This window comes from Culex pipiens, chromosome 3 (genome assembly GCF_016801865.2).
Source record: "Culex pipiens pallens isolate TS chromosome 3, TS_CPP_V2, whole genome shotgun sequence".
Taxonomy (NCBI): domain Eukaryota; kingdom Metazoa; phylum Arthropoda; class Insecta; order Diptera; family Culicidae; genus Culex; species Culex pipiens.
Window position 1 is genome coordinate 183,457,283 of NC_068939.1, and position 26,134 is coordinate 183,483,416.

General features: G+C 36.0%; 2 protein-coding genes across 2 annotated transcripts; both read right to left on the bottom strand.

The window, feature by feature from the left end:
- Positions 1-3,395: 3,395 nt before the first annotated feature.
- LOC120425766 (protein Pixie) lies at positions 3,396-5,890 on the bottom strand. Its single transcript, XM_039590373.2, has 3 exons — positions 5,735-5,890; positions 5,289-5,502; positions 3,396-5,223 (listed from the first exon to the last, which is right to left on the bottom strand). Exons 2-3 carry the CDS (start codon positions 5,499-5,501, stop codon positions 3,607-3,609), a joined length of 1,830 nt encoding a protein of 609 aa, XP_039446307.1. The 5' UTR covers position 5,502; positions 5,735-5,890; the 3' UTR covers positions 3,396-3,606.
- A 3,880-nt stretch (positions 5,891-9,770) lies between these two features.
- LOC120425769 (hsp90 co-chaperone Cdc37) lies at positions 9,771-11,366 on the bottom strand. The gene is made up of 3 exons (XM_039590379.1): positions 11,250-11,366; positions 10,849-11,175; positions 9,771-10,787 (listed from the first exon to the last, which is right to left on the bottom strand). The coding sequence occupies exons 1-3, from the start codon at positions 11,280-11,282 to the stop codon at positions 10,005-10,007; spliced, it is 1,143 nt and encodes a 380-aa protein (XP_039446313.1). The 5' UTR covers positions 11,283-11,366; the 3' UTR covers positions 9,771-10,004.
- Positions 11,367-26,134: the final 14,768 nt, after the last annotated feature.

Consider the following 26,134-nt stretch of genomic DNA (forward strand, 5'->3'; position numbering starts at 1 on the left):
ACAAAGGAGAATAGACAATAATGTTGCCACCAAGTTAGGCCATTGCAAATATTTTTTGAAGTTTATGTCCCTTGACTCTGACCAAAGTCGAGGGGGGCAGAAAAATATATATACATTTTTAATTGAAATTACAAGCCACAGTTACAACATTTGAATGAAAAAAGTGTTTTAAAATGCATTACACATCTGTCCAGTTGTTTTGCAATAATAAGTTTCTGAAATTTCTATGTATTGACGAACATTTTTTGTTTTGAGAAAAAAAAGGTTTTTCGGTGCTGTATTTTGGAATATCATAAAAATTCAAAATATTTTTAAACGAGCCCAAATATGCTAAATATGATTATCAATGCATAAAAATGAATTTCAGAATTTTAAAGTTGAGTTTTCCCTGATTTTTCGGACCCATTTGAGGTGGGGGGGGGCGACATAAACTATAATTGCAACGGCCTTACGTTATTTCTAGATTAAATTTTCAAAACAACCTATCCCTCATGGGTTTCCTATGCAGATAGGGCCTTTTGAAAATTTAATCGAGATTTGAAGCAAAATATGTTTTGCAGGCCAAGGGTGAAATGATACCTTTTCGGTTGACACCCGGTGAGGAACATCCTGGAAGGAGCGGAACTACACCCGTAGTGCTGTTAGCTGACCTAGACCTTGGTCAAAACAGCTGCTCTGGTTCCTTGCAAGTTACCCATTTTCTTACCTCCACGTTGGCTTGGTTTCGTCATCATGATGACAACACGTGACCTTGCTGGTGGCCTGTGGAAACGAACTCGTAAACCTTTGACCAGCGAGGGTCAGAGTAGAGACGGCCAAAAGAAAGGGATGCGCAATGTGGGAAGGGAAGATTGTAGACGGTATTGTTTTGATTCACAGCATGTTGAGTTAACTGTTGTGGATGTACCTGATACATCACTATACGGGGTTTCTCTTCTTTCCACTTTCAGCTACTATCTATCTTCTATTTCTTTATTATGTATAACTGATTTTCTAATTCTGCTTCTGTTTACTATCCACCATTTTATTGTGATTGCATGATCTTTCGTTTCTCTTATTTTCTTATACTAATGCATCTTTTTGTTTTGTTTTGTTTTTGTTTGTTTCCATTTTCATGTCGTGTCTGGGCCTGCGGTTGGAGAACGATTGCACCACGACAACCACTTTGGAGTGATATTATCACACTGGAGACAACAGCAACAACATAAGAAACCCTGATGTCACTCAGGTTCCCGCAAGTAACTGTATCATTATTTTAAAGTGTTTATATTTTACTAACATCCCTTTCTTTGCAGAGCATGGACTACATCATAAAGCGGCAATGTGGGAAAGGGAAGTAATTTGTGATTGTAGAAGGTATTGTTTTGATCCACAGCATGTTGAACGAACTGTTGTGGATGTACCTAGAACATCGCAACTCGGAGTATCTCTTCTTCTTATCTCCAACTACTTTAGTCCTGTTTCACTTATCTGTCAAGTCTCCTCTACTTTATTTGCCAGTTTTAACTGCTATGTGTTTTCCCTAACATCCCCAATCGGCTCCTGAAGTTGTCATTAATGCTATCTAAGCTTATATGATATTATTTATTCTTTATCAGATAGCTTTTTTCATAAATTATTGCCTATATTTTTAATCTACTTCATACAGCTTTTACTCTTCTTTTCTTCAACATACACTTATTCTTTCAGTATCGAACTTTATGTAGTTTGCTTTCCTTTATTGTCTATTGTTTTAATCTACGCCCTTTTCTTCAAACAAGTAAGGTTTGAGTCCTTACTCAATATATTGAATGATCAAAGTCACACACATAACATTATTGTACTTTTGATAAATTTTTGAATAACATGCTTAGGTTCAAAACATTGTAACAAAACACCGCGACAGAAGAAATAGCAACAGATTAACACGACTCAACATTAGGCAAGATTTTAGGAGAAAACAATACACAGTAAAATAACAATTAGTTTTTGAATTCAAACTAAAAATTAAACAGTTTTTTGCTTTACTGAAAATTGATAGGCACACTATAAATGGTTAGGCGCTTATACTTACATCAAACCCTACGTAATGTACCACCCCCGGCCGAGTTAAAATGCGTAACCGGAAAAGAAGGTGTGCATGCCTGGCACGAACACTCAAAGCGTGTTCTAGCGTGCTGCTCGTACTGACTCAGAGCAAGGGTGAGATGTAGGTGTAAGGGCAGTGCGTGTTCGTCGGGAACCTGGTGCATAAGATCGGTCAAGGCCCGTTCTTACACTGAAAATTGCGAATTGCGAAATTGCGAATTGCGAATGCGATTTGAAGCAAAATATGTTTTATGAAAAAAATAGAAATTTTACAAGATAAAAAAATTTGCCTTTATTTTTTCATGTAAAATACACAGTTTTCAATATATCGACAAATTAAAAGTGAGAGTGTGTGCGTGTAACATGGAGTTAAACTTTTTGAAATCCTTGGTAAGCTTCACAGCAACTGCACAGAAAGTTTAACTTCATGTTGCGATTTTACAGCTCGATAGCTGCCTACAGTATATTTTTCCCTAGATTATTCCATTTTTTTTGTCCACCCCTGAAAATATTTTTTTGGAAAATTTTAGAAAATGTCCAATAAAATTGCTTTGTTGCTGAAAAACAGTCCATTTTTGAAATGTTAATTTCAAATATTTGAAAAAAGATCACAAATGTTTAAAAATTATTTTATAACATTTCAAATAGGACCATTAGTTTCTGAGATATTGGTACATGAAAATAAAAGGCTGTTTGGATGAAACTCAAAAATCTTCAATTTTCAAATCTTCATTTTTTTCAGGAATAGACATTCTTCGGTCTACGTATGAAGCGCCCCCATCGGCTTCTTAAAGTGCTGAACGATTTAAAGGAGACGCACGGTTACTCAGAGTATAGCAAATAAATCGCCTGCAGGTAGGCAACCAAGCACTCGCTTCGTCTAATGCTTCGATTTAAACTTTTCTCAAACATAGATGGCGTTGCATTAGCTTTCTTGCAGCTGAGCTTCGAACTATCTGACAGCTCAGGTAGGGTAAAGGAGCCATGTCTAGATCAAAACGATCAAAAGGTAATGTTTTGTTTGGAACAATCTTTGAATTCTAGACAATTTTAAAAGAATTTTAAATTATTATCTGTAAGACGATTTCTATTCAAGAAATAAAACATTTGTTTTCCGTTTTTCCAGATTTATTGAACAAACTATAAGTAGCGGGGTAAAATTCCAAAAAAAAAACAATTTAAACCTGTCAGGAGGATCGCGCAAAAAACCCGAGTTTCCTACTGTTTCCTTTCAAAATAAGTGCTTTGAATAGTGTTTCATCCCTCGTTGCTGTGGTTGTCGTAATAGTGCTTATCGTAGCTGGGTTATTCAATTTAAAAAAAATCGCTAAAAATAACTTTCTCTAATATGTCAGGTTGAAGTTGGTCGTCGCTTCTAAACCTGTATCCGTTACAATATTTATAACAATTTTCTTCTGCGTTGTAACTTTTCTTTCATTCCTGCAATAGCGCCAGAGCAAAACAAAAAAAACATAAACTGATTGTGGAAACCAAGAATACATGTTGCGGGGGGGTGTTTGAATCAGACTATCTCGCGCTTTAGGTCTCCTCGTAGAAGAAGTACTGTCCGCAGCGCTTCTGCTCCGAGTCCTTGACCGAGTTGAGCTTGTTGATGCGGGGCCTAAAGTTATTCGGGTCTCGTCGGAATGTAATCTCCAGCAGTTCCAGGAAGCGGTTCATTCCGTTCAGCAGCGATTGGGGCGTGTGCGCGGTCGTGTCTACGGATGGTTTGCCCTCGAACACGATGACGCGATCGGCCAGGTAGGTTGCCATGATGAAGTCGTGCTCGACGACGAAGCCGGTCTTCTTGGCGTGCAGGATGTAACGCTTGATGACCTTGGCCGCGACGAGACGCTGCTCGGAGTCCAGATAGGCGGAGGGTTCGTCAACTAGGTAGACGTCGGCTGGTTTGCCGAGGCAGAGGACGAGAGCGACACGTTGCAATTCACCTCCGGAGAGGTTTTGCACCTCTTGGTCCATGATTTCTTCGATTTTCATCGGTTTCATAACGTCGGCGATAAACTGGGGGTGAACGTACGCGTCGCGGATCTTCTCATGCAGCAAATAACGCACCGTGGATTGGCTCTTCGGGGAGATCTTCTGGGGCTTGTAGGAGATGTTCAGCACAGGGAGCTTTTCCGATTCCTCGTCCGGTTCCAGGTTACCAGCCAACATACGAATGAAGGTGGTCTTGCCGGTTCCGTTCTCGCCGAGCAGCACAATGATTTCCGAATCGCTGAATTGTCCGTCCTGAACGGTCAGGGTAAAGCCGCCGAGCTTCTTCTTCATCGAAGGGTAGACGTAGTGGCAGGTGCGCTTGATTTCTTCCTCGGAAGCCGACTCGGACACCTTGAAGGTCAGCGATTCCGTACGGAAACGCATGTTTTCGGTGTGGACGTAACCGTCCAGGAAAATGTTGATTCCTTCACGGACCGAGAAGGGCATAGTGACGACTCCGTAGCAGCCGGGAACGCCGTACAGACAGCAGATGAAATCGGACAGATAGTCCAGCACGGACAAATCGTGCTCGACCACGATGATGAACTTGTCCGGGTGGATCAGCGAACGGATGGTCATAGCACAGTTCAGACGTTGCTTCACGTCCAGATACGAGGACGGTTCGTCGAACATGAAAATATCGCCATCCTGGATGCAGACCATGGCGCACGCAAAACGCTGCAGCTCTCCACCGGACAACGCTTGGATTTCACGATCCTTGATGTGGCTCAAGTCGAGCAGATCGCAAATCTCCTTCTCGTTGTTACGTTCGTTCTTCTTCTCCAGCAGAGCCGCAACCGTTCCCTTGACCGCCTTCGGAATCTGGTCCACGTACTGGGGCTTAATCAGCGCCCGTAAACTATCCTCCAGAATCTTAGTAAAGTAATTCTGCAACTCGTTTCCACGGAAGTGCGCCAAAATCTCCGACCAGTCCGGAGGGTCCGAGAAACGGCCCAGGTTGGGCTTCAACTTTCCGGCCAAAATCTTGAGCGCCGTCGACTTGCCGATACCGTTCTGGCCGACCAACCCGAGCACCTCACCGGGACGGGGAATCGGCAGCCGATGCAGCTTGAACGAGTTCTTCGAGTAACGATGCGTCGTATGCTTGTCCAGATTGCTCGGAACGTTGATGATGGTGATGGCCTCAAACGGACATTTCTGAAAATAGAAGTGGCAATTTTAACATCCCCACCCACAAAAGAACACCATCTCCTCCAACTCACCTTCACGCAGATACCGCACCCGATGCACAGCTCCTCCGAGAGGGACGCAATCTTCGAGTCCATCGCGACCTCGATGCAGAGCTTGCCCATCCGGACGACCGGGCAGGACTTTTTGCACTCCTGCCGGCATCGCTTCGGCTTGCACTTGTCCGAGCTGACGATGGCGATACGCGTCTGCTTGTCCGTCTCCTCGGCGGCTCGGTTGCGCGACATTCTGGGAAGAAAAAATCCGTAATCAGTACTGCAGTTGTTGTTGTTGGCCAGCTGGACGATCTCTTGCTCGAGAGTGAAATAGATTTCCTAACCTCAATCAAAGTGGGCCGAGATTGGTTCCGTTGTTTACGGTAACAAAATGACCTCTACAAGCGAACCTCCACCCTTTTCGACCAGATTAAACCTCTACCTAGAGCTACCTCACGGAATTACAATCAAATTGAGCGACTTACCTGTGGAATTTCACGGAATTCGCACAGAAATGGAAAGTTGGTGCTGCGTGTCAAGCGAGTTTTCGCAGCGAAAGGACCAGCACTGCAAAACACACAACCGCAACGACCGATGACAGCTCGACGCTGTCATCAGAAAAGTGCAATGTCTAGGGTGGGGAAATTTTAAAAGGTTGGAATCTTTTTGTGAGTTGGAGGTGCCGGGAAGACGCAAACAAAACAAAAATTGCAAAAAAATAATTAGTTTTTAATGCTGACAAGAAAGGCTTATTAAATTATTTTTGTGATTTTTTTTTTTTCATATTTCACAAAAATAAATTTGCTAAATTTCAAGACATAATTTGAAAGGCAAACAGTTATGGTGTTTCCGGGATCAATTTTAAGCAAACTTTTTTTATTTCTGTTTTCATAAAGTTTGCCAACAAGTTTAATTTGTACGAAAAACAGCGTGGAACCGGGAAAAATGGGATGTTTTTTCATTCTCTGAACAGCCTAAAACCAAATATGAAATAAAAATCATTGAACTTTTTTCAAAACTCCTGTTGTGCATTTTTTAAATAATTTAACAGTTGTTTTTTTTTATTTGGCAATTGGGTCCTATGTCAATTTTTATGTACAACGGTATTGCGGTTTTCAGAGATTTTTAGACAATCGTGCAATTTGTGAAAAGCTCTCCAACAAAGTGCACACCTCAAACTACAGCAGAAAAAAATATCCAAGACACGCACCCTAGTTTGAAACTGTTCTAAAGTGGTCGAAAGCAACAAAGCTCAGTCGAGACACGCACCACTCTAGGCGAGAGGGGTGGAGAAGGGGTAGGATTTCAAGTGTGCAAATATTTTGTGTGCAGATATTATTTGCAAGGGTGGAGAATTTGGTGCAAAGTGTGCAATAAAAAAACACGATTGAAAACCATTTCTGATCACCTTTTTCATTTTAGTGCAATTTTTTTTTTTGACAAGACAACATTTTTTCGATGGATCAACTATGGTCCCCTTTGAACGAGCTGTCAAGTAGGAACTTTTCTGTCAAGAAGGACCACGAGGTTAATTTTTCTAAATTGATTTAAAAATCCATTTTAAACTCGTTCTGGTCGTACAAAGGGTCATTGTACTCAGAAAAATAAGCTTTATCGCTGTAAACAATAATATCAGCAATCTAAGCTTCATTTTAGGACCCAATAAGAATATTCAAAAAAAAAATATCCAAAAACAAAAACATGCTATTTTTTTAACTTTTGTATAACATATCTTGTTTTTTTTTATAAAAATGTTTGCACCGAGGTTTGGACCAACGATCAAACAATAAAGAAAAGTGACTAAAAGAAATTATATGATCAAAATCATTGAAATGTGAAGTTTAATTTTTATTTTTTACTCTTGGATTTTTAAAATTTGGTTAGGTAAATCAGTTAATAAAAAATAAGAATATAAAAAATCCAAAAAATTTAAATTTGTATACTGCCCATGTTCACATAAATGTCCCATATGCAAAAACAGCAAGCTGAGAAAAACGCAAGGGAAGTTTGTCCCACACATAAGGCTACGTGTTAAGTTTTCACGGAAAAAACAGGATTTCCTCTTGATTTCTAGAACAAAGTACTGGATGTTATATGCTCTTTTGAAAGAGCACACGATTTTGAACAAAACTGCATCAATAACTCAAAAGTGATGAAAATGCATATGGGACATTTATGCGATCATGGGCAGTATAGAAGTTTAAGAATATAAAATAAAAATCAAAACGAAAATTATTTATAATATAAATAAAATCAAGATTACATTCATTTTATTAAATCTATATTTTAAAAAATACAGAAAAACGGATTAAAAAGAATCTTCCAAAAGAAAACTTTGTTTTTATTTTGAATAATTTCAGAATTTCTTTTACCTTTCGAAATAAAAAAAAATACTGATAGGTTCTAGATTTTTCCGCAAAATGAACATTTTCAAATTAAATACGTACGGAATCTCATACGGAATGGTATGGAATCATACTGAGGTCAGTAAAAAAGCGTGAAAGAAAGAAACATGGAAAAATTATGTTGTTTATTGAATAATTACCTACTTTGCATAAAAAAAAAGCAAAGCAATCCACTTTAAGACCCCCGGGTCTTTTGTGGTCTCTGTTGCAAGTTTCAAAGGAGTATTTTTTAAATTTTTGGTTCGTTTTTTTTGTATTAACCTGTATTAACCCTCTACATTCCAACCCCGCCTCTAGACAAGCTTCGATTTAAAAAATCGCCAACAATCAATTTTTGATCTTTAAAAAGCATTGGATAGAAGAACGCTTAACATTTTAGTGTTGGAAGTTTTACTTGTTTTATGTGACTTTGCCAATGTTTTTAAAAATGTATTTTTTTAGGGGTCAACTTTGGCTGTGTTTTTAATAACATTTCCAAAAGCAGTATGTGTCCCAGACTATGTATCAACGCATTTTTTTACAATTTAAATGATAATGGCACCATTATACAGCAGAAAATGTGAAAACAAGCAAAAAACTGAAAAAGTGACTGTAAAAACAAGAAAAAAAAGATAGTCAAAAGATAATGATGGCAGCTGGTAGAATTGGCCAAACACTACCAAAAACAAACATAAACTAAACATGATAAATGCAAAATAAAATACTAAAAATAAAACATGAAAAACATAAAGCAAGAAAAGCAATGTTTTTCATAGAACAAAAGTTGATTAAAATGACCTCCTAAACACGGGAAAATTAAAAAAATTGTAACAAAAATTTGGGTAGTAGAGGGTTAAAGATTTTTTAGTTTTTATTTCGGATTTTTTTCATACTTTTATAATTTTTTTCTTTTTGATAAATCTAGATTAAATTTTTAAAAGGTTCTATCTGCATAGGAAACCTATGACTCATAGGTTGTTTTGAAAATTTACTCTAGAAATAAGGTGAGACCTTATTTTTAAATCATTATTTAATTTATATTTGTTAAGGTATATCAGTTCATAAAATATCGAATAAGGAAAAAAAAATCCAAATTGAATATTTTGGATGGATTTAATAATTTTATATTAAAGAAGTTCAACAATATAAAAAATCCAAAAATTTCAGCATATTCAAAAAAAAATAATGTTCTAAAAATATTTAAAATTTAAATATTTCTGTGATTTTTCAAATTTTATGGATTCAAAAAAATATGGATTAAAAACATTCAGATCTGAACATATTTTTTTTTGTAGAGATGTTATTTTTATAATTTCAGAATTTTCTACTTCATGAAATAAAGTAATTTCATTTTCATTAACTTTAAATTTTTTAAGCCTGTTTCTTGAAAAATTTGAAAAGCTTAAAAAAAATAGAAATTCTTGAAATTAAAAAAATAAATCCTTTAGACTTTTATCGACTGTGACTGTAAAGGACGATTAAAAAAAATAAAGAATAAAAAAAACGGATTTTTTTTTAGATGTTCAAAGTTTTGTTTTTTTCTTTAATTTTCAAATTTGCGAAGATGTTCAAAACAGTTCAAAACCTAAAAAAAAGTTTTTAAAATTCTTGAAATTTTTTCACTATTAAAAAACTCAGGATTTCAACCTTTTAAAACTATGTAACCATAGATCTAGGGTTTATTTCAAAATTTATTTTCCCTAAAAGAACACCCAGTTAGCAAAATCTAAACGCAGAAATATGTATCTTCCCTGCAAAGGCTTATGAATTGATCTCAGTTGAAAGGTTCTCAAAATCTCTGAATTGCAAATGTAACATCCTGGAACAGAACTGTTAAATTCTAATAAAAACACAATTGAAATTGTTAAAACTATGTTACCTTGGTACCAAACGATAAGTCTTCTTCTTCGAACGATATAAAACGTACTTGACAGGGTTGGAAACTTGGAAGAGCATTTTTAAGCGAATAAACTTTTTGAAGAATATAAGAAAAAATAAAATAAAAAAAAATCCTAGTAAAAAATAATCTTGAGTATTTTTCTTTGTTTTCAAAATATTAAGCAACTTGATTAAAAAAATGTTTTTTTTTTCGTAAAAAAAATCGAAATGATTTTTAAGATTTTAGGAAAAGTTTGAATTCACTAGAGTACACATATTTATTACTTCATATATCATAACATAAAAGAGTACAATTAGAAAATGGGGACGAAGCCTTTTGAAAATACATTTTTAGCAATAATTTTTGTTGTTGTTTGTGGTTGACGGAAGATTCTACCCACTTAGATCGGATTTAAGTGCTCTGTTCGGTGCATCCAGATTCAAGTGACAGCGACTCTACACACTACAAGAGAGGGAGGTTCAAGCATGACTTTTATTTAGCTTCCGGTTCCTTCTCCTTAACTGCCTCGTACACTGGTTCTTCCACCGCGTCTTCCTTGACCTCAGCGCCCTGATCTTGTTCCTCGGGCGGCAGATCCAGCACGCCTTTGTTGCCGTCCGGGACCCACATGCCGGAATCTATGCAGCGCTTCAGGTGATACCGCGCCTCGTCCTCGGGCAGTTTGGTCATTGCTTCCTGCAGCATTCCGATGTCGCGCGTTTCGAAGCACGTTTGCAGTTCCTTTGGCAGTGATTCAAACACCTCGACCGGATCGAGCCCTCCGGGGCCAAGGCGGGCCTTGCGTTCTTCCTCCTCCTGCTCCTCGATGGCTTTCTGAAGTTTTTCCTGAGCTCGCTTGCGGATGCGCTCCTTGAACGCTTCGATTTCCGCGTGGAACTGGCTCTTGTACTCGGCCTCGGCCGTTTGGATCCGCTGGAAGAAGGATTCCACGCAGGCACGCGGATCGACGTCCAGCTGCTTGGAAATGTCCAAAATGTACTGCATGCAGATGCACTGGTGGGCGACGTGGGCCATCAATTCGTGCTTGTCCTGCATCTCCAGCTCGATGCACCAAATGACCAGGTAGTTGGCCGTGTCCTCACACACCAGGCAATGATTGTCGCGCAGGAACTTTTTCGAGTCGTCGTACTTTCTGAGCATTCCGTACTGCTTCAGGATCTTTTCGTACTTTTTGATAAACTCCTTCAGGTTCATCTCCTTTTGATCCTCGGTCAGTTCCGGTTTCTTGTTGATGGCACTTTTGTTGATGACCGTCTAAAATAAGACAAAATGATTTTTAAAATATTCCTTGTCCAATCAAATTCCTCCGTTTTACCTTCTTGAAGCCATCCTTGCTGATTGTGTCCACGTTCCACGGCTGCATCTTCTCCTTCTTCTTCAGCTCTTCCTCCTCCCGGCGCAACCTGGCCTGTTCCTTCTCCACCTCATCCAGGCTCTTTTTCAGCTCGTCCAAATTCCCGTCCTGCTTCGTCAGCTTTTCCTTCAACTCTTGCGCCTTCTTGGCGTTATTCCGCTTAATTTCCTCCAGCTGCTTCTTCTCCCGCTCCTGTTCCTCCATCCGCTCGACACGGGCCTGGTGCCGCCAGCGGAACAACGACGGAGTGTCGATGTTGGGGTGCGTTTCGTCCTCATCGTCCGAAATCTGCGGTGAAAACAATTTTCCAATCAAAACAAAATTTACCGGGTGAGTCATTTTTTCCCCGTTATCCAACCTACCTCAATGTTTTTCCACTTGCTGTAATCGACCATCTTTCCGGCAGTTTCGCGGTACAGATTCCACCAAATTTTATGAAGTTCCGTGATCTTCCTGCTGGTCCAACCCGTTAAAAAATGCTGGAACGACAAAAACCTTCTAGAAGTTTACAATGCAGCGAGTCAAGCGGTGCACGCGTGAAACGTCAAACGAATGAATGAAAAAATATGAGCAAAGCTTTTGATTAGGGCGCATCAACGAAGAAAACAAAGCGGGCATCCTGCTCACACCTCTACGACCTCTACGTAAACAACCGGGGTAAAGAGCAAGAAGCAACACTTTGTTTACAGTGAAATGTGTCCGAATCAAATGTTTGTCGCGAAATGTTGCTGACAAGTGTCAACAGTCAGCCCAGGTGGTGAATCGCGGATAGGAAGGGAAATATTCAAAATTGAGTTTCGATAAAGGTTACCCAAAATAAAGTACGTGGAGCAGTACGGGAAAAGGAGAAAATCTGACTTGATTTTTTCGGTGGTGTTGGTGGTGTTGTAAAAAATATAAACTATTTATAAGGCTTTCTAGTCAGAAATTTACTAACACATTCAAATTACGTTTACATGGCAGCTGGACGTTTGTTTGCATCAGATTTCCTATCTCTTTCTAGCAAAAGTTTTTTGTCAGGCGACTTCTAGCTGGCTTTTTGACTGGCCGCCCGATATGTCAGCAAACATACTTCGCAGGGCAGTGACAGCTCGAGCTCGATTAATGTTTGCATCAGGACACTGTGACGAGAAGTTCGTCATTTTTGGGTTAAATTATATATTTTTCACTGGGCCTAGAAAGCCTTATTTGGCATACATTGTAAAACGTTGACTTTTATTTTTATTTTTTTTGAAAAATGGGCACTTTTAGGTTTTTTTTACTAGTTTTAATTTTGAGATCATAGATTAAAATAGATTGAAATAAGCCATAAGGTATGAGTACGTACGTAGCCAGATTTATTTAGCAAAGTCTGATCAGTCTCCCTATTTGGGCTTCGGAACTCCTCAACAAATAAGGGAACAAAAACATAATTGCTGCTACAAATTTAATTTTTTATTGCAAGACCTTGAAAAAAATAACACAGACTTTGCATTTTTAAAATAAAAAAAAATTTAAGAACATATCTAGAGTTTTTTTTGATTAGGTCCTATAAACATATGAAAGACAATAGTTTATTGGTCCTTTTCAAAAAAACTCTGGATATAAGATTTTTATTAAAAACAAAATTATAAAATAATTCCAAGATATTATTAAAACCCTTGAATTTGTTGAAATGCTAAAAATAAAAATAAAATAAATAAAAATCATTAAAAATATTTTTTAGGTCGCTGCAATTTTTTTTTTTAAGAATCTTCATGATCACAGGGCAAAAAAAACCAGAAAACATCGATTTTTTATGGAAACAGAAATTTAATCAACTGAAAACAATTTGAAATGTAAATGTAAATTTGTTGAATATAATCAACGCCGATTTTGCGTTAAAATCTTTTGTTGTTTTGAAAAAAGTAGCATTGACGTTTAGCGTTGATTCAACAAAAATCTTGATTTTCAAATCAACAAAATGTTTTGTTGATTCAAATATGCCTTATTTTTCTGCGTGTTGAAATATTTTGAATTTTTATGGCATTCCAATTTACAGTGCCACCAAAAAAAATTTCGCTCATAAAAAAAAATGTTAGTTAATACCTAGATATTTCTATCGAGAAATTAAAAGTGCGAGTGTGTGCTAGTAACATGGAGTTAAACTCTTCGAAGTGCCATGGGAACCTTCACAGCAACTGCACAGAAAGTTTAACTCCATGTTGCACACACTCTCACTTTTAATTTCTCGATAGCTAATTTTTGGTTAAAGTTGAGGGATTTAAAGTTTAAAAAATTGCAACAGCCTCAAATTAATAAAATAAAAAAAATGAAAATTATGTTATGAAAATTATGAAAATTATGAAGATTATGAAAATTATGAATACAGTCCAGACTCGATTATCCGAAGCCTCGATTATCCGAAGTTTCGATTATCCGAAGTTCGATTATCCGAAGGTTTGTATGGGACTTCGGATAATCGAATCACAAACAAAAAAATGTTTTTTTGTTTTTTTTTCTTTTAATTGTTTTTAACATTAAATTCGAGTTCATCGACCCAATTTTAGTCAAATTTGAATAGTTGATTGCCTATTAAATAATAAAATGCATTTTTTCAATATTTCGTCACCGCCATCTTGGATTTAACAATTTTAAATCACTTTAGCGTAGTTTACTTAAGCTCTACAATTAAAAATTAGACAGCGAATTTTTTTTTGTGATTCGATTATCCGAAGTGAAATTTTTCCGAGGCCTTCGAAAAATCGAGGCTGTATTTTGAAAATTATAAAAAATATGAAAATTACGAAAAGCATGAAAATAAAGAAAATTATGAAAATTAGGGAGTAGAGCGAATAATTTGATTTGATTTTTTTATTAATTAATATTTTAATAGCAAGCAAAAGGAGGACCCCGTGGCGCGGTGGTTAGCGGCTCCGGCTGCCGATCCCTCATGTGTGCTAAGGGGCCCGGGTTCGATTCCCGTCCATCTCCTCTGGGTGTTCTGTGTTTGTCCCGTTAGTTAGTAAATTCAGTCTGAAGAGACGGTGTGATGTCTATTAAATAGTCTCAACATATGAATGAAAAAAGTGATTAAAAATGCATTTTACACTTGTTCAGTTGTTTGCAATCAGTTTTCAAAAAATGTAAGATTTGCCGAATACAAAAAAAAAATAGCGAAAAAAATACTTTTTTTTTTCAAAGTAAATCAAAAGATTTTCGAATAAACCCAAACATGCTAAAAATGATTCTAAACGCAGGGGAATGGATTTTAAATTGATTTAAACTGATTGCACATCAATTTTTATTGAAATTTTAAATTTTTTTGAAAACATTTTTTTTGTCCCCAGATTTTTTTGGTCGATTTTGAAGGGAGGGGTGAAAAAAACTTTAAAAAATATTTGTATTTGCCTAATTTTTTTTAAATTATAATTTTTTTCAAACTGAAGAAAAAGAAAGTTATTCTTATTATTTACATATTTACAAATAAGATATTCGAATCATGTAATTTTTTTTACACATATTTTTTTTCATTTCATTTTTTAATTTAAATTGACTTTTTGAATGTAAAATGAAATTTGTACGACATCATTTTAGTTTTATTCAATTGTTAAAATATGTTGTCTAATTCAGGTTTATTTTGAAAGATGTACATTTTCCTAAATCTGACATCAACAATTATTAAGTTTAATATTTTCGATTTTTTTTTATTATGTATTTGTCATTTCCTATCGTGGTTCCCGAACTAAAAGTGTCAAACCATGGAATATTATGCGCTGCCCAAAAAGACAATGCTTTCGAAAGAGAGCAAAATGTCTACCCACAAAACTAAAACTTTCAATCTCAATGAATCACACGCCGCAGTTGCTGACGTGCGAGAAGCAACTAAAACGATGACGTCAAATCCGCCAAATCAATCGAAGTTGATGAAGCGAGTACTTTTCTCGGAACATACCTGGGGAGAGGTCACTAGTACAGAATAATTGCAATCCATAGACAAGTAGATAATTTGTTTGCTTTCAATAATGATTTGATTTTAAAATAAAAATAGTAACTTAATTACATTATTATCAAAATTAGTTAAATTTTAATAGGCTAAATTTTTTCTATTTTTTGTAGTGATGTTTTGTCTGTTAATTGTATTATCACATTCCAAATATTGACAAATGAAAGACTTTGTTGGTCAATTTAGCAAACACACAAGTCACTATTTGCTCATGCTGCATTCTTTTAGGACTCATCGTCACGGTGGATTTCCCCTTTTTCGAAAAGCCATAAAACGACCACTTTTTGGACCGCTGTGCTTCGAGTGTGGGAATAAGCTAACGATTATTTCGTCTGCGGGCTAAGCCGCGTGCACTAATATGATTTGATTTGCACTTGGATGACGCTCGAGCTTCGAGATGATAAACCGATGGAACCAATTTATTAAAACATTTGCTCGTTTTTTTTTTTGTCGTTGTTCTCTATGAATATAGAAATTTATTGCGTAATATCTCCATACCAGGTGTAATCTGCGCCGATCGGAGCTAACAATTCAATTGTGCGGTGTGCATCGAACTCGAACTCGTCGTCGATGACAGCACCAATTCGCGGATGTTTTACGACCTCAGCGACCATATTTGAGGATCAACCGCGGCGCAGTTGGTAGCAACAGCAAACGCAAAGCTACTTAAGGCCAGGCTCTCAGGTTCCCGCGCACACGTCAAACTGTCCAAGCTGGCCGGCTGTCCCAGTGACCGCATAAGACGCGCGTGCAAAATATTCTCCAACTCTCCAAAGGAAACGATAAAAATTAATTCCCGATCGACGACGGCGACGACGACATCGTGTGCGGTTTGCGTTGCTTTTGTTTTATTTTTTTATTTTAATTTAATTAATTCTTATAATCACTCGCGTTGCAATTAATCAAGTGCACCACTTTTGCAGTGCAGAAATCGCGCAATGGAAATGACGACGAAATTATGGCCTTTTTTAAAATCACTGCAATACACCCTGAAGCTATCAAAGCTTTTCACGCGCATATCGGAAAAGGTTCGCAGTTGTTTAGGGTTCCCAGTAAATGAAAATAATTATTTCTTTCTGCAATTTACTTTATTTAAAAAAAACATTAATCTAAGCTTTGAGGGCAAATTATTGAAAAAAAATATCTCATAAGTGAATTTTAATTGCAAATTTGTTTACAATAATCTATTTTTTTTATTTATTCATAATATCCCCCTTCCGCCCAAAATTATTTTCAGAAAATTATTCTTTTCCGTGTTCTGGAGTAAACATTTTCTGATACTACAACCTGTATTCAATATATTATGACCACTAAAAATTTTGGGAATATTGGTCAAGACTCAAGAATAAGGCCAATTTAGACTCCTAAATAAATGACACCCTTTCGATTAAAAAATGAATTATTGGCATTATTAGCGACAACAACAAAGTGCTAAAAAAGTAGAAACTTTTATGTAAAATATTCGTTCATTTCATATACGTTTATTTTTTATCAAATGGAACAAACTTTTTTTTTAAATGTAATGAAATCTTGTGAACGAACTCTTGATATCAGGACATATAATTTAATTTATAAGTGAGGAATTCTCTTCGAAATTAGACAATTTCGACCTTCTTTTTTTTTAGACACAGATCCCTTTTTACTAGCACCATCATCTCAGCTAATGTTCCTTTTTTCAATGTTGAAAAATGAAACTGTTGTGACATTTTCTAATCCTTTCGAAAAAAATATGTTTAAATGTTTGGAAACAAGACTTACGTTTCAAAAATGTCAAATATGCATTATTACCCCCTTTTGAAATAATAGAGTTATTTGAAAATTAAAAAAAATATTTTCAAATCTACTTTTCGATTGCAAATTTAATTTCACACTAAAAAACATTTTTTGACTGAAATTTCAATTTAAAAAAAAAACAAACATGGGTAATTCTCTACCAACTCACACGAAATCGGGAAAAGTTGCCCCGACCCCTCTTCGATTTGCGTGAAACTTTGTCCTAAGGGGTAACTTTTGTACCTGATCACGAATCCGAGGTCCGTTTTTTGATATCTCGTGACGGATGGGCGGTACGACCCCTTCCATTTTTGAGCATGCGAAAAAAGAGGTGTTTTTCAATAATTTGCAGCCTGAAACGTTGATGAGATAGAAATTTGGTGTCAAAGAGACTTTTATGTAAAATTAGACGCCCGATTAGATGGCGTACTCAGAATTCCGAAAAAAACGTATTTTTCATCGAAAAAATCACTAAAAAAGTTGTAAAAATTCTCCCATTTTCCGTTACTTGACTGTAAAAATGTTTGGAACATGTCATTTTATGGGAAATTTAATGTACTTTTCGAATCTACATTGACCCAGAAGGGTCATTTTTTCATTTAGAACTAAATTTTTCATTTTAAAATTTCGTGTTTTTTCTATCTTTGCAGGGTTATTTTTTTGAGCGTAACAATGTTCTACAAAGTTGTAGAGCAGACAATTACAAAAAAAATAATAAATAGACATAAGGGGTTTGCTTATAAACATCACGAGTTATCGCGATTTTACGAAAAAAAGTTTTGAAAAAGTTACTTTTTGCGTTTCTCTTTGTTTCGTCGTCCGTGTTTGTCGCGGGTGACCATGAACGGCCATGATCGATGACGACCAACTTTTTCAAAACTTTTTTTCGTAAAATCGCGATAACTCGTGATGTTTATAAGCAAACCCCTTATGTCTATATATCAAAATTTTTGTAATTGTCTGCTCTACAACTTTGTAGAACATTGTTAATCTCTAAAAAATAACCCTGCAAAGTTAGAAAAAACGCGAAGTTTTAAAATGAAAATTTTTGTTCTGAATGAAAAAATGACCCTTCTGGGTCAATGTAGATTCGAAAAGTACATTAAATTTCCCATTAAATAACATGTTCCAATTTTTTTTACAGTCAAGTAACGGAAAATGGGAGAATTTTTAAAACTTTTTTAGTGTTTTTTTCGATGAAAAATACGTTTTTTTCGGAATTCTGAGTACGCCATCTAATCGGGCGTCTAATTTTACATAAAAGTCCCTTTGACACCAAATTTCTATCTCATCACCATTTCAGGCTGCAAATTATTGAAAAACAACCTCAAAAATGGAAGGGGTCATACCGCCCCTCCATCACGAGATATCAAAAAACGGACCTCGGATTCGTGATCAGGGACAAAAGTTACCCCTTAGGACAAAGTTTCACGCAAATCGAAGAGGGGTCGGGGCAACTGCTGTGTGAGTTGGCGGAGAATTACCCACATTTTGTTAAAAATGATTACTTGGTGGCACCTTTTTTCTTCATACTTATCTAAGGTACAAAAATTACGTTTTTTGTCCCCTAAAATATATGAAAAAATAAAATTTCGAATATATTTTTTTTTGTGAAAAAGTTAGTTTAAAAACCAGCAAATAAAACTTTGTGTGCCTATTTTTTCTAAAAAGTCCTCATTAATTCCTACAACTTTGCCGAAGACACTAAATCGATCAGAAAATATCTTCAAAAGTTCCCTATTTTTTTAATATTTACTTGTCATCTTTGTATGGATAGCTGCCAAAATTGTATGGAGACTTGTAAGGATGAATTAATAACACAAAATGGCTTCTTTGGTCGTAAAGAAGGACCCAACAAAGTTTGAACAAAATAAAAAATCTAAAATATAAATAAAATCCATTTCTAATTGTTCATGTTAAAGTTTGTCTTCTAGATTTTCTTAGTGAAACATTTAATTTAAAATTTAAATATTTGGGTACTAAACTAAAGTTTGAATTACTGAATTTATTACATACAACTAAAATGGATTTTCTTAAGGGCAATGATGACTTTTATGATCACAAAAGGTTAAAAATGGATTTTTAATTCAATTTTAAATGTCGTCTTGCATTATGTAAAAAATAACATGAAAGTTTATGAACCAATTATTTTAGAGTGTAACAATTTCTTTCTGAATAGTCTCGATAATAAACTACATCTTAGCCTTATAAAACAATAATGAATAAAAAAAAATCCTTTCAAAAAATAGATTAAAATAATAAAAAAAAACCAGGGAAATTAAAAAAAAGGTTCAACAAATCCTACTATTTGAAATGTGAGGATTTCAATTTTCATGATAATCAAATATTTTCCATCGAATTCTAAATAAAGTTATTTTTATGTGTTATTTGAGTTCACATTTTCTTTGATGTTTCGTCTCTCTTTTAACATTTTCCTCTAAACTCAGTTAAATAAGCTATTTTTTCATAAACTTTAAAGGATCGCTATAGGACCCTTGAACCTTAACCGATTTTTCTCAAAATTTTCTCAGTTACTTATTTTTCAAAGGAATCGAATCAGGGGTTATCTCTGGTAACAACTTAAATGTAATATTTGATGTTTTTACCTTGATCATACACAATGAGACATTCTGCAAACCCTATCCCACTGTCTTACATCGGCCCACACACACCGTCTGTTTGCGCGTTGCACCCGTAATGAACATATCACTCTCCGCGGTGGCGTGGAATTAGTGCAATCAAATGAAATAAAACTTCTGATGCGATGCCGAGTCTAAATATCATCATGAAATCGCCCCTCCAACTCTCGACTTGAACGCCGCAAACACCTTCGCCCAGATCACATAATTACAGGTTGTTATTCGTGCTAAGCTGCTGAAGTTGCTACTGACTGCTGCTGCCAGATCATGCTCACCAGAACAGAACGTTGTAGAGAAGCGTTTATGCTCTTCCCATCCCCGACAGACAATTTGCACAAGAACAAATCATTTTCACACTTCAACATCATCATCAGCACAATTTTGTTGGAACAAAGTAGCAATTTAAAGCCATTGAGATTGAGGCAAAGAGTTTCAAAACTGAGTTGAAAATGTTGCAACTAGGGAAGGAAGCGATTTGGAAAATTTATTGAAAATATTCACAAAGTATTAAATAAATAAGCGTAATAAGTTAACAAGATTTATCAGCGCATTTACTCGCCATTAACGCGAAACTAAAGATGTCAGGAGAGAAAAAACCGATAAACTATCGGACGTGAGCTTTGGTGTCGTTAAAATGAAATAATTGTACTCCCCAAGGACGGAGGGCGACCTTCGTTGGAATGTGAACGAGCCTGCCTGCCTGTCTGCCACCGGGGTGAATCGAACGAAACGGATTGCTGGGCAACATATCGATGCTTGTGTGCTCTCTTATACTAACTGACATTTTGGTGGTTACGAGAAAATCGATTTTTTAACTTTGAATTACTGTTTCTGGGAAACTATTCGACAAACAATTGTCCTAATAATTTTAAAGTATGCTCCTGACATAACTTAAAGACATGGTAAAATATGAAAACTTTTGAAATGCAAAAAAAAATTTAGCAGAGAAATTACGAAAAAAAATGACGCTTGCAATTAGCACAAGTGTGTCTTGAACAGTGATTTGTATGAGTTAGCACAAACGTGCACAGGGCGAATTTTGCAGTTGAGCTAAAATGCTTCTTCGATGGCAGAGTCGTGTATACTTCCAACGTGGCACTTGGTACAAAAGTGCGCAGAGTCATTTTATTGTAAAAATAGTAGTTGTTTGTTGTTTCAATGTTTTTTGCGTGGTAACTTTGAATTGTTGCTAGTTAAGGAACATTTTTCTCAACAATACTTTTTTAATATACTTGTTTATCATTAAATTTAGTGTGAAAGTTGCAGTTTTTGAGAGCAACTACCGTTAAAACTTGAATTTTATGAAGAAAAACTTAGTGAAGTGTAACATTTCATAAATATAAGTATGATAATCCATGAAATAGCTTCAATAAGACCAATTATGACGAAAACTGAATAGATCTACGCTTACAAACAGAAGAAAAAGATTTTGTAAAAACTTTGAGCTAGTTTATTTTATTTCCATCATGTCATACGACCTTTTTAGAAATGCGAGATATCCAGGACACAACCCCTAGAACTGTTATGGTAGATTGCAGTTAGAACAAGTGTGTCTCTTGCAATGGATTCTTGGTTTGTATCGAATAGAACAAAAGTGCTCCAAAAAAAATCAATGCTTAGTCTTTGAACATGGACGACCCCTACAGTTGTGCTAAGTGTACACAACTACGTGAATGATGTTGTTACGTGTTTTTTTTTGGTTTGGACGACCCCTGCAGTTGTGCTTAATGTGCACAACTTCTTGAAGGGTGTTTGAGTTGGATATTTGAGTTAGGCTAAGTGTGACATTGGCTAGTGGATGTTATGTTACGTAGTTTTTTGGATTGGACGATCCCTGCAATTATGCTAAGTGTGCACAACAAGAGTTCCCAAATGAACTGGTTAGGCTAGGTTCACCTATTGATTCAGGTTTCCCTTTGTGGTTCAATCCTGGTTCAGTGAACCATGAACCATTCGTTACACCGTGACATTAGTTACACCGAACATACGTTTCACCGTAAAATTCGTTACACCGCAACATTCGTTAAACCGCAACATTCGTTACACCGCAACATTCGTTACACCGTAACATTCGTTACACCGTATCATTCGTTACACTGTATCATTCGTTACACCGTATCATTCGTTACACCGTAGTATAATTACACCGTAATATTCGTTACACCGTAGTATAGTTACACCGTAACATTCGTTACACCGTAACATTCGTTACACCGTGACATTCGTTACACCGTGACATTCGTTACACCGTGACGTTCGTTACACCGTAACATTCGTTACACCGTAACATTCTTTACACCGCAACATACATTTCACCGTAAAATTCGTTACACCGTAAAATTCGTTACACCGTAAAATTCGTTACATCGTAACATTCGTTACACCGCAACATACATTTCACCGTAACATTCTTTACACCGTAACATTCGTTACACCATATCATTCGTTACACCGTAGTATAATTACACCGTAATATTCGTTACACCGTAGTATGGTTACACAATAACATTCGTTACACCGTATCATTCGTTACACCGTATCATTCGTTACATCGTAACATTCGTTACACCGCAACATACATTTCACCGTAAAATTCGTTACTTCGTAAAATTCGTTACACCGTAACATTAGTTACACCGTAACATTCGTTACACCGTGACATTCGTTACACCGTTACGTTCGTTACACCGTAACATTTGTTACACCGTAACATTCCTTATACCGCAACATACATTTCACCGTAAAATTCGTTACACCGTAAAACTCGTTGCACCGTAACATTCGTTACACCGTAACATTCGTTACACCGCAACATACATTTCACCGTAACATTCGTTACACCGTAACATTCGTTACACCTTAACATTTGTTACACCGTAACATTCGTTTCACCGTAGTATGGTTACACCGTAACATTCGTTACACCGCAGTATGGTGACACCATAGTATGGTTACACCGTAGTATGGTTACACCGTAACATTGTTATACCGCAACATTCGTTGCATCGTAGCATTCTTTACACCGTGACATTCGTTACACCGTAATACACCGCAATTAAAACATTTTTAAAGTCGTTTTGCACACTAAGCACAACTGCCGGGGTCGTCCAATAAACCAACTACGTAACAATAACATCCACTAATTAATCTCACACTTAGCCTAACAAAAATATCCAATTTAAAACATTTTAAGACGTTGTGCACACTTAGAACAACTGCGGGGGTCGTCCAATCCAAAAACTACGTAACAATAACATCCACCTACCAATGTCACACTTAGGGATCATCCAATTAAAAAAACTCTGATACTAAATAATTATTTGACACACTTCGTCTAACTTGCAACTTCTTCACGTATCCAAATGTGCACACTTGTGCTAATTGCCTTCCAAAATAGTGCTCCATAATATTGCTCAAATTAGTAAGGACACCTGGCAATTCACCATAATATTATAGTGTAATCGTATTTTTATGGATTTGCGTGTTTTCAAAAGGTCAAGCCATGATGAAAAATAAGAGAGCACATCCATTATGAGTTCGAAAATGTCAGTTAGTACAAATGGTTGCAGGGCGATATCTCCGCGTAGGAAACGATTTTTTCAGATCTGTTAGAAGCGTTTTGTAGGGAATTTAATTAGCTAAAAGATGTCATCATTAACTCATTTTGGCCCAAAAGTCAGTTAGTACATCAGAGCACAGAGGCATCGATATGTTGGCGATTTCGCAATTAATTGAGCTGCCATAAATGAAACATAAATTTCACAGAAGAAATTTATCAGCTATGTAGAGGTTACTCGTCAAGGATTGGGACGTCCTTCTCTAAAGTAACTTTTGAAGTATTAGGCAAAATTGATCGATGAAATTCCCCCACTAGTCCCCAACTAGCCAAACAAAATATTAAAATATGTCAATTTCATAAAGTCGGATGAATAGGAATAAAATAGAATTTTAATTTAACTTTTGTTATAAATTAAACTTCCAAACAGTATCGAAAAGTATTAGTTTTTGATACATATGATGAAAAGTTGAGTACTGAAATGCATGCTAAAAAGTAAGTACTTTTCAGAGATGTTTGTTGCGATGTAAAGTAAAGTAAACGAATGAAAAAAGGAATTAATATCATAATAAAATAAATATAGAAATTATTTTTAAAAGATCAGCAGGTTTGAATGGAATTAAAAACTCACAGAAATTAAAATAATAAATCCTCAAAAAAAAATTGTTACAAAAATGAAAGAACTGTATTGTGTCAACATTTCACAGTGGTCCAGATTAAAATTAGATGGACAATGGACATCACGAAAAAAATGGTGCGTTTTGGAGCAAGAGGCAACTTTTGATTTTGTTGAAAATTAGGGTGTTTTTGAAATTCTAACTTTTCAAGAAGATTTTTGCTATTTTTTTAGTCTTCTAGTTGCTAATCTAAGCTATTTTGTCGAAGTCACCAAATTTTTATCTCGCAATCTACGCCTTCTACGGCCAAATTTAGAGAAAGTATCTGTGCAAACCTTCAAAAAACAGTTGTTTTAACGTAGCAATTCAGTTTTAGAGAAAAGTTATGTTCTGGTCATATTTTAGGTTTATATGTAAAATTATCATATAAACCCAAAAAAAAAAACAAACAAAAAAACATGAAAACCCAAAATATCACAAAAAATCAATGTTTAGAAGCTTAAGCTCAATTCTGAGGGCAGATTCAGATTCAGCGGGCAAAATTACAAGGAAAAACATATAGTTGAACAATTTTCGAATTTTGTTAGGATGGACCCATACACATTTCCCTTTAAAATTTGGCATGATACGAAAAACGAAGTTGACTTTATAGCTGTCGGCCACCATTGCTAGTACCAACCACTAGTGTCTTCCTTTTTATCTACAAGGACTTCGCCGCCCTGGGCTCCTAAGTGTATGAAAGTATGGCACGGAGCGACGGCGCCGAATACGCCCGCCGCGGGATTCGAACCGGCGACCTCTGGATTGTGAGTCCAGTGCGCGGTCCGATTAATCCACACGGGCGGGACATGGCATGATATCTCGATTTAAAATAAATACTTCTGAGATTTTTTCAGCGTTTTTTCAATTTTTAAAATTGCATCTTTTTTCCTTAAAATTTCTGTAACTTTTGCCCCTTTAGTCTAAAAAAACATTCTTTTTTTTTTTTGTTTTTAAGAGCACTTAAAGTGCAAGAGTCTTCGACAAAGTTGGTATGATTGGCAAGAACAATAACTTTCTAGAAGACAAAAAAATCCCAAAAATATTCCTGAAAAGTTAGATATTCTAAATCACCCTAATTGTGAACCACCCTAATTTTCAAAATATTTGTCCCAATTTTGGGCCTATTAAGCCAAGCACACTTTTAATTTGAAGTATTCTCAAAGGCTGCTGTAGACAACCCCTTATATTACATGAATAATTTGGTTTTTTAATGCTAATGCTCGTACTTAATCACATTTTTGATAAAAATACTCATTATTGCTGTATAAGTCCGAAAAACTAAAACACTTTTTGTCCCTATTTTGGGTCTATTGCTCCTAGGACACGACATGCTTTGTGCCTATTTTCGACCTATCTTCTGATTGGTTGAAATCTCGAAGCACGTGGCGAACTTTCCCGGGGGACGGCTCTCATTCGTGTGCTGATCGATGAAAGCCGTGACGCTTAAGAAGCCATTACACTATCGCAAACAAACAAACAAACTCGCACTTTTTCGTGTTTGACAGTTTGCGGCAAACTCGCAAACAAGGCAAAATGTATGCAGGCTGACGTTTGTACAAACAAATCCAGGCAAACAAACAAAGCAGGCAAACTGTCAAAAAGTTCGAGTTTGTTTGTTTGTTTGCCTCAGTGTAATGGCGGCTTGAGTGTCAAGAAGCGGTAAGCAAAAGTGGTGAATATTTTGGACAAAATGAGCAACTAGCCATTTGCCAAAAAAAGTAAAGTGTAATATATTTATTGCTTTATTTTTATAGATTCCTGCCAGATTTAGTGAAATGCACAATTTCGTTGAATTAAGTTTGGTAGACCCAAAATATGTACTAGGCCTAAAACAGGGACAAATACCGTAGAATAAATTAAACAGTCTAAGAATAATATTTTTATGAATATCCAAATCCAATGTCAGAATCAATTTTGACAGATTGTGTATCAGTAGTCCCAACGGGAAATAATTCGTTTGACAGTGTTGCCAACAAAATTCAAATAATCTAATATAATGAAAATCGCAATAAGTTGAAATTTTAGGTTTAAAGAAAGAAATCGAAAAGCGTTGTTCAATATTTTTAAACAGAAGTTTTTTTTTTTTGTTCAAAATAGCATTGAAGATTTTAATGTTTCAAATATCGAATTTGTACCGAGATTTGCTTGAGTACATCCTAGGTATTAGAGAATATGCATAAAGATAATCAAAGATGATACACATTCTTAGTTTACTCGAATAACGAAACTAATTCCATCGACACTTAGTTGAACAAAGAACTTTTTAATGATCGTTTTCATGAGATTTCCTTCAACATAACTTCAACCATAAAGGAGTTCGCTGCAAGGCGCGGCTCATAACTCATAAAGGTGTTGACACACTGTCCCCTCGACGACGACGACGACGACGACGACTGTATCTCCCAAATTGGCCGTGAAGTCCAAATAGTCGACCTTGACGCGGCGGCAATTCCGGCTCAACCCGATACACTGTGATACCAGTTTTTTTGGTAGCCAGGTATATCTCTCTTTGAGATATTATCTGCCATACTCCCTTTTCGACAACGGACAGCACATGTTATGGAGATGTTGAGAGGAAAAAAAGAGCTTTTGACGGTCATGATCACCGGTTAGCTGAATGAAATAATCAAATATATATACAAACAGTCCAACGGTA

What these genes read in the sequence shown, in the direction of transcription:
- LOC120425766 (XM_039590373.2), bottom strand. Translation starts at nt 5,501, where the DNA reads ATGTCGCGCAACCGAGCCGCCGAGGAGACGGACAAGCAGACGCGTATC. An exon ending in GGTGCGGTATCTGCGTGAAG is followed by an intron (nt 5,224 to 5,288) that starts GTGAGTTGGAGG and finishes TTCTATTTTCAG; the next exon opens with AAATGTCCGTTTGAGGCCAT.
- LOC120425769 (XM_039590379.1), bottom strand. Translation starts at nt 11,282, where the DNA reads ATGGTCGATTACAGCAAGTGGAAAAACATTGAG. An exon ending in GCAAGTGGAAAAACATTGAG is followed by an intron (nt 11,176 to 11,249) that starts GTAGGTTGGATA and finishes TTTTCACCGCAG; the next exon opens with ATTTCGGACGATGAGGACGA. An exon ending in GCAAGGATGGCTTCAAGAAG is followed by an intron (nt 10,788 to 10,848) that starts GTAAAACGGAGG and finishes GTCTTATTTTAG; the next exon opens with ACGGTCATCAACAAAAGTGC.